Below are 11,234 nucleotides of genomic sequence, written 5' to 3' on the forward strand. Positions count from 1 at the left end.
CGGTGAAGTTAGCTCTGATTAAACTTCTTAACACAAGCGACTCATTGAAGGCCAATCAATGGCGAAAAAACAAAAACGTGAGAGATTTCAAAACCCGCAGCCATTCCTGCCTTCGAACGACGATGACAAATCTGTGGCTTCCTCAAAGAAACGATCCAAGGCTGCCAAGCACCACCAGAAACAAGATAAAGTAATTTTCTTTTTTCTTTTTTTCTTTTTATTGGGTTCGTACTTGTTTGTTTTTTTTATTACTTGTGTGAAGTTTTACAGATGATATCGTCGGGGATTAGTTCGAAGATTCTGAAGGAAGCGATGATTCAGCAGAAGGAGGTTCTAGAAGAGTCCGAAGAGCCTAACGCTACCAAAAGCGCCTTCGTTTTTGCCGAAGAAGAGCAGAGCAAGCGACGAGTAGAAGAAGATGAAGATGATATTGATGATTTCGGTGGTTTTAATAGACTCAAAGTCAATTTGGAAATTATGAGGTCAGTGCTTAATGTTTATTATTATTATATATTTTTTTTATTAATTTGGAAGTGCAAACTAAGGATTTTATTATAAATATACCTGTAGCAAACTAATGCTTTATATTTATAGGTAAGTGTTTTGTAAAATGGGAATAAGGAATGAATTTGAGAACAATTGAGGTGAAAAATACTGAATAATTTTTTTTGGAGAAAAACGTTTGTGTTTTGTGGTTTTTATGTTTAATTTTATCTTAGTTTCTTTTGTTGTTTGAAAAAATGTTGACAACATCGTTTAGTTGTTTTTTCAATTAAACATAGTTCCGTAAGCTGAGTTAATATTTTATTTTGAAATAAAGTGGTGGCCGGTGGGCACCCTTTTAAAAAAAAAACAACAATTTTCATATTTGATGTACAGAAAACCGGTTTCAGAGCCTAATGGGTTTGTTTATTCTTGTCCTTTTTATTTAAAGCAGGAGGAGATTGATGAGGATGATGAGAGATTATTGGAGGCATTTCTATCAAAGGATGCTGGTCCGCAAGTTACACTTGCAGACCTCATCATCAAAAAAATAAAAGAAAACGATGCAAACATTGCTTCAGGAGGTTGTTGTCATCATGATCATCAATTGGTCATGTCGGTGTCTTTTCTGATTTTGTTGATTTTAATCTTCTTTAAATTTCTGTTTGTTTTGGAATTATGCAGAAACACGGCCTTTGCCCAAGTTGGATGAGTCATTCATAAATTTGTATAAAGGGTAAGTTAGTTTATGTGGTTAGATTGTGTTTCTATTGAAAATGCACCATTTTATTCACCTTCTAACTTGTTCACATTTTAACTCTTTTTTCTCACTAATTGGCTTCCATTCATGTTTATGGTGTTATTGGGATGTTTTGCCATGGAACTATTTTTTGGTCAATATGGTAAAAGAAATTTATTAAAGGTCCCATTATTGGAATGTGCAGAGTTGGCGAGTTTCTCAGTAAATACACAGCAGGAAAAATGCCCAAAGCGTTTAAGCACATCCCTTCAACACAAATGTGGGAGCAGGTCTTGTACCTTACTGAACCCGAGAAATGGACACCTAATGCAATGTTTCAAGCGACACGAATTTTCTCTTCCAATCTGAATGCCAAGAAGGCAGAACGCTTTTACAAGCTTGTTTTGCTCCCTCGAATCAGAGATGATATTCGAAAGAACAAGAAGCTGCATTTTGCTCTATATCAAGCTTTAAAGAAATCTCTGTACAAACCTGCTGCATTTAACAAGGGAATATTGTTCCCGTTGTGTAAGGTTTGTCTTTCAGTACAACACCTTGAGTCCTGTCTACTGTATAAGCACATATATAATTTATTACAGTATATGGACTTCTGGGCGTACCCATATGTATAGAGTGATGTTCATGTTTAAGATATTCCTTTTTTTTTTTCCAATTGATGTTAGTCGTTAGTGCATGCAAATTCACTCATTCACCACTATAATCTCAAGTGGAAATGTGTTGTGGCAGCTCTGTTTTGGGTAATATGGGAGGAAAGAAATGTTCATATTTTTGAGGGGAAAAGTGGAGACAGCTGTGGGATAGAGCTCGTCTTCTTGCTTCACTTTGGGTTTTAGTTTGTAAGGAGTTTCAGTATTCATCCTTTTTCTTCTTCATACATCTAAACTTTGTACAGAACATATACTCCCTAGTTTTTGTTTTCTTAGTGGACAGCTGGTTCACTATCTCTTTAAATTCTTCTTCATTAATACATTTTTGAGTTTTATTAAAAAAAAAAGGTGGCAATGCATTTATAATGCAACTTTTGTTAGCTTTGGTCATTCACAATTGTATATGAAGTCTACAACTGTGCAGTTACATTTGTTGCTGGGTTAATGGGTCACTCATATTCATCAATCAGATCAAATTCTCAACCACTCTGAATTTCAATTTGCATAGTCTGAATTTGTTATGTTGATGGGATAGACGGATTTTAGAGTTATGTTATAATAACTTTACTTGATGTTCAGTCAGGGACATGCAACCTTAGGGAAGCTGTCATCATTGGGAGCGTTATTGAAAAGATCTCCATTCCTATGCTCCATTCAAGGTATGTTCTATATTTCTGGGTTTCCTAAGGCATATACAGAAAACCTTAATTTACTGGATTCTGGAATGTATAACATAGATTCATGGCATCCGCAGTTGTCAGTTCTCAGTATTGTCATTTCAGGAAGTTTATGAATTTTAATTTAAGAATTTCCTGCAATGATCATAAGAATTTTTCACTAAATGATTATAGTGTCTTTCTAAAAAGACTTAGAGAAATGCAGTCTGCATAAGCATAATTAGTTGTTTGAGTATTTTATTTATCTGCAATTTTATCAAAACATACAAGTTCCTGACATCTAGCCTATTTATAAATGCCTGTGCCATTTGGTTTTGGCAGAGTATAAACTTCTGCCGTATGAAATCAATATGATTTTTTTTCCTTGAATATTGATTTTTTATTTTTTTTTCCAGGTGTTTTATTCTTATAAAGTTAACAACATAGTTCTATTAAGCTGTAAATTATTTGTTCCCCTTCCATTGTGGAAGATTCTCATTAGTAGTCTTTTGGATTTTTTTGCTGAATATTGCATGTTTTATAGTATTTTTTTTAAATTACTATTTTATTTAACAGTGAGAGTGTACAAATACACATCATTTGAGAGAAATTTGTACTGCTTAGTAGTGATGGTTTCCTTGGCTGGGAATTTATTAGTTTACCTTAGTAAAACTTGTCAAAAAATGCTTGCTTGATGAAAATGAAGCTCCCATCCTAGGAAATAGTTCTTCATATGGAATATTGCTTTCAATTAGTTTGGCCCAGTTAATATAATGCAAATCATGAATGGATTATTGACATCAAAGAGCATAGATCACTTGATGATTTTCTTCTAGATAATTCTTTTTTGATTGCCTAATTACTTGTAAAGAATTTCATTATTTCTTTTTCCTAAAAACTAATGCATATATTTGAAGCACATGAAAGCTAGTTGATTCTCTGTATTTCTAGTTGCTAATTGGAATATTTGGTGTTCTGCCACAAGATGAGCTAATTTTGTTTTTCTGGTTGCCAAAACATTGTACTTCAATTTCAGTAATTCTGTTGTACACAAGAGATGTCTTAACTCAAACTTCTTTTTAAAATTGCAGTGTTGCACTACTCAAGCTTGCAGAAATGGAATATTGTGGTACAACAAGGTATTCAAATTTCTAATATCAGGCTAAAATGAATTTTCCCCCCAAATTTGTATTTGTGTCCACTGTCCACAAAGTACACATTTTTTAAGCTGTGCCTGTGTGGAAAAAGAATAATGCTACTTACCTCAAAGTTAATAGGAATATATGATGGATGCGTGTTTGTTATAATGCTAAGATGAGAAATAATGTGATTAGAGTTACTGTGAATCAAGGTTTTAGCAATGTGTGTGTGTGTGAGAGAGAGAGAGAGACCGCTTAATCAAAGAAATTCACCTTTCAGAGTAGTAAAAGATAATTTCTGATGCAAATCATTTTTATTGTTGTAAATGATTCGAAAATCACGTTATAATACTCATTGGTTATTCATTGTAGTTACTTTATAAAGCTACTCCTGGAGAAGAAATATGGCTTGCCATATCGTGTAGTTGATGCTATTGTTGCTCATTTTATGAGATTTCTTGAGGATACAAGAGTAATGCCTGTAATATGGCATCAGTCTCTCCTTGCATTTGTACAAAGGTTAGTAGCTTTTTTCATTTTTTTTTTAAATTGCCACTATTGGTTCTAAGTTTAATCTAAACCTGTAGGTGTTAACCACAAAAGAATCTGTAGATATGATAAATTGACATTTAAAGTATGGGACAGCAAGTAAAATGAGATTTAATACCTCTTCGGGATTATAATTTATCAAATGATGCCTTTATTGATTTTGTTGCTGATTTCTGCTGTCCCACTTAGAGATGTATTACAATTCATATGTATGACTGAGATACAATGGGAGAAAAGAGTGAGTGGGGGAAGGAGATCGGGATTCTTTTCATATTTTACCCTTTTTTTTTTTTAAATATTGATTTCTTCCAAGAAAAGCCCTTTGTGGTAATGGATGCTTTTTATTTCCTTTTATTTTGGTGAGATTTAATTTGAAACCTTGCATAGATATTTGTTTTGGGTGAAACTCGAGTTAGACGTTGCGCTTGGGGTAAGTAAACTTTAAAACTTCAATTCAATGACCAAATTAGGAAAACAAGAAATATCAGTATAGCTGGAACAAATATCAGTCTTGAGATAGGGAGTTATAAATGGTTCTAACCTTGTATAGGGGTGATTGGGTATACTTTTGTGTAACGCAAATAGTGCTAGCCTTTGTTTTCTGAGTGGACAGCTGGTCCACTATCTGTTTTTACATCTGCTTTATTAATACATTTTTCAGTTTCTTATCCAATATATATATATATATATATATATAGCTGTAACAATTGGCTTGCAGCATATCAGATGGCTAGCAGCTTCAGAGCCAAATCTGCCCTGATTAGGGATCAATATTGGTTGTTAAATGTATTGGTGCCACCATCATTGTAAACTGAAAAAATCTGTTACATTACACTTAGAGACTTATTGAAAAGAAGTGTAGATTGATCAGTGTATATTGTTGTCTAGAATATGGATAAAATGTCTCTACCCCTGTGAAGCTTTCAGTTTTGTCAAAATCATTTACGCCTGGATTTTTCCCTGGGATGGCTGCTGTATAAAATTATTTTGCAGATACAAGAATGAATTGCAGAAAGAAGACAAAGATGACCTCAGAATTCTACTTAAAAAGCAAAAACATAAACTAGTAAGATTATCGTTCCTAATGCCAATAATTGTCTCACTTCTGTTTGTTGGATCATCTGATTTGCATAAGTACTTGTTTCAGCAGAATATGATTTCTATGCACTCCCTCTTGACATGCAGGTTACTCCTGAAATTATTAGGGAGCTTGATAGTAGCCGCAATCGTGGTGAAAAGGAAGGAGATCTCGTGTCAATTTATATCCTTTGCTTTGTGAAAAGCATCACATTGAAAAAGTATATTTACTTTGAGGTGTTTGTGAACGTTTATTTCTTTCTCCCTGGTTTTTGTCTCAATTTGGGTTTTAGTTTTGCTTTTATCAAGCTTCTTAATTCCATTTGTTTGTTTGCTACAATAGAACTGTGGTCAAGGAGGATATATACAAGAGTGTCTTTGAAACAGCGTTCACTGTCTATTGTGGTCTTTAGATGTGTTTTATATAAATGCTCATAGCTAAGATATTTTTACAACACATGATTACATAAGTATGTTTGTTGCATGCCAAAACAACCTTGGTGTTGGATGCTTTCTTATGGATGCTAACAGTCAAGGAAATTTTTAATTAGATGCATTCTTATGAATGACATTTCTTAAGGAATTTATATAATTTGACTTGTTCATAAGTGTATTGATGGTATCAGATGACGATGTTAGATGCATGTATGCATTCCACTGTTGCTTTTTATACTTCGATAGCATTAACAATTTATGCAAGCACTTGGATTTTTCCTAGTACCTTTGAATGATTCAATTCCTTGACTTTTCATACCATATCCTATGTCTGTGATCAATAAAACGATCGAGGAAGATAGGTTTGATATTCCAGATGTACCTATGGAGGAGGATTGAGTATCTATGACTACCAATGTCGTCAATTGCCTGGTATGGTGCTCTGCTTCTGCTTTGTCTTATTATTATTCACGTAGATGTATTTAAATGAAATACTTTAATGTCTTTTTATTTTTGGGTGGTTTTTTTCCTGTTTTGTTAATGGAGGAGAAAGCCCTAAGCTTAACCCTATTAACTCTTTTATGACTTTAGTTTCCATTTTTATGGAAGCTGTTTTATATTCTTAATCTTGAAATTACGTTGTTAATTTTACAAAATGTCTCCAGCATCCATTATTTTCTGTTTGGTGCAAGCTGCTGAGCCAGTTTATGTATGTGTATTTGTTTTGTTCTTTCTGACTATTATGCAGGGACAGTTCTGTGCTTGTAACTAACTAATTCAAGGCCAGGTTCCCGTGCAGGTAGCCATCTGGGATTATTGAAGCGATGACTTTTGACATATGTTCCTTTGAGATAAATGCAGTTTTTGTGTTCGTAAGTGTGGAGTAAATGTGGACGCAAATTGGTCCAGTTTACAATCAAGTTTTAGTCTTGTTTGATTAGAAAATTGATCATTTGTTTTTCCCCCCAAATCTGATTGTTGTAACACTAAGAAATCTCATGTATTTATAAATTTTGCTCGTTTAGAATGTTCTTAGCTTAGCTACATGGTTCTCCCATAAATTTAGAGTCCCCTTTTAGTTAATATGAAGCATTTGTTTGTCCGAAGTATTTTCTGTTCTTTTGCAAATTTGTATTATAATTTACATCAAACAATGATAATAACCAACGGCCAATGATTCAGTTCCAACATTCTATTTAACTGACAAGTCACATCACGCATTCGCAAGGATGATTGGGCCTGATTTATGTGAATAGGCCCTATAGCAGCAGTTCATATCAACCTTTCTGCAATCTCCAATCCAATCTGAAAATGATAGGCTGGAGGAAAGGATTTGTTTACGAAAATCAACTTGAGAAGAGATTCCGATAGAAATGAAAAAGATTAGTTTCAGCGACGTCTCAATATACTTTATCAAATCACTACGAACCTCATAATAATAATAATAATAATAATAGTAATAATGGACAAAGATAGCATTATTGATATATCAACATCAAAGTTGTTCGATTGTAGAATGACCCCTATATTTATACACTTTCTCAAGAATCAGAAAGTGTCTGTACCAGTTAAATTGTTAGTCCAAAGCATAACATTTATTCTTGCTTTTCGGCTACTCTCCCTTGCTTATACCACGTATTATCACTGTTGTTTTTTTTTCTCTGGAGCATCACAGTAATGAAAATTTAAACCCTCTTCCTATTTATACGAGCGAGGTTCGTATCTTAGACTTCTTACTTTAGTCAAAGAAATTTTACTAGTTGAGCCAAACCAGCAGCACGCTGTTCTTTTTCTTTCAACCTGTAACAATCACGTTGCAAGTTTTACGTCAAATTACAAATTTTCTATTAACCCATGTACATCTTTCACTTACTTAGTGCCTTACTTCTTGTACACGATTAGCTATGTCCGAAAATTCCAGGTCCTCACATTTGTGGTTATGGCTTGCTAGCATGGATCATACGATCGCAGTCTTTTTGTATTAAGCTTTGAAGACTTTCCTCTAAAAGAAATACGGTCCGCTTTATACGATACCAAGCAGATTTTTTTAATCATACCAATCGAAAGGCTGCATGTGACGTGCAACAAGCACAGCTCAACTACATAAGCATGTAGTACTAGAATTTATTATCTGTCTGATCAATTGACTTGCCACGTTGAACCTCCATTATTAAACCCCTAGCATCATCATACACATCACGAACCCCGATTGTATTCATGCAATCAAACTCGTTTTGTTGTGATGCTATATTGCTAGCTATTCCTTGTTCAGTAGGTGATGGGTATTGAGATTTTTAAATTGGGGTTTTTCAATGGTGTCTAAACCTATGTTGTTGTGTGTCGTGTTGGCAGTCATGTGGGTGAGGGCATGCAAATGAAGTTAGCAAATCGGCTAGGGTTTCCTCATCCGCAAGGCTGACGTGGATGGCGACGGATCAGTAGAACGTCGACACGTAGCCTTTCCTCTGAGAGCGACCCAGAAGCTCGTTTCCTATATACGAACAATAATCCCACGTCACAGTTGATCCCTAAGGGACCATTTCACGCATCTACATCCCATTTTTCGACACGTAATGGCTTAAATACGAGCAAGTATATATTTGTCTGTTTTGTTAATCATTCATACCCAACTCCATTATTCCAGAGAAATATTTGGAGCTTTGTGGAAAAATTTCGGCTGAAAGTGCTATTTCTTCCGGTGCTTTTTAGGGCTAGGAATTTTGTATGATATGAGTTTTATTGGGCGTCTTTTGTGGACCATTTAAGATTCCATAATTGTGGATTCAAGAGCTAGAGCATGAATATCTATGTCATTTCGTAACATCAATGAAAAGGTATTATTTTTGCCAAATCTGATTTATATATTTATTTTTGTTTTCTTCAGACATCTTACATTTCCCATAAATTTGTATCATGCACCATTTTTCTTTTTTCTTTTTTTTTTGTATTTTTAGAGTTAAGATGACGGTGAGAAATCTCAACCACTAAATACTAATTCAAATTTAGTTGACGGCGTATTTAAAGCTTATGCACGGCAAACGCCAATTGAGCTACGCCGAAGGCAAATTTCCGTTATACGGATATTGTGTATATCAAACTTAAGTCAGCGAACTTTAAAAATAATAAAAATAAAAATAAAGGGACTTTTTTAATGGCTTTCTTGTTCTTCAGAATCGGAAATGTTTACATGCCCATGTGAACTTCTATCTTTTCAATAAAATTTTTGTGCTGAAATCCTGAGAAAATTTCAGGCCTTATATGATATTAATATAGAATCTATTTGTTTCAATTATTTCCTAGTTGCAGTTCTGAATAATGCCCCATGTGTGTCAATTCTAAGATCTAAAGATTTTTTTCAAACAGAAGCCTCATATACATACATACATACATACATACATACATACATATAAAAAGTTCGGTGCTTGATGATGACCAGCTATCCCGATATATAGCTGACGATCGAGTTCAACATGATGGTAGCATTACTCTTAAATTAAAATTGTTAAACGAAACGATTTTGGGTCCAATCATTTTATTCATGTTTAACTAATCTAATTGATTCGTGTTGTGTCAAAACTCGACAAGATTCTTTTACTGATAAGTGATGATACAAGTACAAACTTTTGAACAAATTAACTGATTTAGAATTAACTCATTGGTTGAATAAAAATACAAAATAATAAAAACAAATCATGTGAACCAAGAGATATCCAAATCAACTAATTAAATCATATCACATCAATTTATGCACAAAAAAAAATTATACAAGAGTTTGTAGCTATATATATTATTACTCTCTATATCAACGAATTAAACAAATTAAATAATGTGAATTCATTTATAAAATTGATCAAATTTAAATTTTAACATTATGATTCAATTAATAAATGGATCTGTTAGAAAATTAGAAAAAATATGTGCTGTAATTATATATTAGTTGTAAATTAGTCATTAGCTGTAACATAGCTATTTAGGTACAAATCTATGTATTTTAGGAAAATCTACCTAGAAATTATTCTTTCCTTAAATCAGTGATTTAGTTTCCTGATTTAATGGTTTTATGTGTACTGCAAATCTCTATAAAAGAACAATCTCAATGACAGAATAATTAATTCTGTGCAAACCTATTTTTCAAGTCAAATTCGTGTAAAAATTTCTACCTAATTCATTTAAGATTTGACACCAATCCCCTTCCAACCCCTCTATTGCTACTCTTATACCCAAAAGAAGTATAGTGAAACCAGCTATAGATGGCGACAATATGTTAAAATGAGCTGGCTATAAGATGTTGGGAAACAGGATCCTTTTGTTGGATTTGGAGAAGTTGAGAAGATCTTTGGTCCTCTAAAAGCATTGCTCTTTCTACCAAAGATTTCTCCTCTTCCTTTTACTTGCCACATGACAACAAACCCTGCATGCAGATGTCAGCAGGTTATTAGTGGCCATCTTTTCTTTTCTTTTTTTGGGAAAGAAATAGTAGCTTCTCAATATACCACAATTGCTCGAAAGTAGGCAGCTACATGTGAATATGCTATATACACTTTTCTAACAAATATTTTTTTTTCATACACTGAAATATTGGTGAAGTTCTAGACCACCCATTTATATATTCAATATTCCATATGATGCATGTTCTCCAATCTATGACAACAGACAGTTACAAATTTAATTTCAAAAATTAATAAACTTGTGGATGTAAAATTTCTCTGATGATCTGAAACCTTGAGCGTGGTCTAGGCAACCAATTTGATTTAATTTTCTGTGTTGATGTCATCTTATTGATTGCATGTTTTTATCATATTTGAGTCATACGTATGTGCATATTATTAAATATGTATTTGAATTCAGTACTCATATGAGTTCTGTTTTAATCTTTTTATAAGATTGTGATTGTTAGTTACTAAATAAGAATAGATATTGAATAAATTTTATCTGTATATAATAAAATAATATGCACAGGTGGTAAAAAAAAAAAATCAGCACATCTTCTATAAGCATTGGATATGAATTTCTTAATTATTTATGTACATTTTTTAATTTATCAATACACATTTCATAATCCGAAAGCAATAAATTTTTAAAAACTTTTTGTAGTGAATTTTGGCCTTAAAAATCTTTATTAATTTATGGTCTGCAGAAATAAAACACTAAAATACAGTAACTAATGTTTACTAAATATTTTAGTGTTATAACTTTTAAATTACAGTTATCCGACTTCAATCCCAAATAGAACCCAATTAAGATTTAAAATATATTAATTAGTTTTATTATACATCACCAATGCCAACATTCTAAGTTTAAAACTCTATATGAATGAGCATGTCAGATGTGATACATACTATATGTAACCAAAGTATTACTCATTGTAAAATGGTACGTTCATGGGAAATTTACACCAATAACCATAAAAGTTTTGGCTTTTTCCATCTTAACCCCCCAAATAAATTTCTATCAACATTAGCCATAAAAGAACCTTTGAGACCAAAAT

At 32.9% G+C, this 11,234-nt stretch overlaps 1 protein-coding gene across 1 annotated transcript; it reads left to right on the top strand.

The window, feature by feature from the left end:
- Positions 1 to 41: 41 nt before the first annotated feature.
- On the top strand, positions 42 to 6,934 carry LOC18046010 (bystin). Its single transcript, XM_024189218.1, is given in 13 exon segments — positions 42 to 190; positions 271 to 451; positions 454 to 482; positions 938 to 1,067; positions 1,168 to 1,219; positions 1,428 to 1,755; positions 2,470 to 2,549; positions 3,638 to 3,685; positions 4,058 to 4,204; positions 5,228 to 5,300; positions 5,420 to 5,495; positions 6,066 to 6,178; positions 6,534 to 6,934. Coding segments are annotated over 12 exon segments (1,356 nt in total). The 5' UTR covers positions 42 to 58; the 3' UTR covers positions 6,146 to 6,178; positions 6,534 to 6,934.
- The last annotated feature ends 4,300 nt before the right edge of the window (positions 6,935 to 11,234 follow it).

This window comes from Citrus clementina, unplaced genomic scaffold, assembly GCF_000493195.1.
Source record: "Citrus clementina cultivar Clemenules unplaced genomic scaffold, Citrus_clementina_v1.0 scaffold_3, whole genome shotgun sequence".
Lineage (NCBI taxonomy): Eukaryota > Viridiplantae > Streptophyta > Magnoliopsida > Sapindales > Rutaceae > Citrus > Citrus x clementina.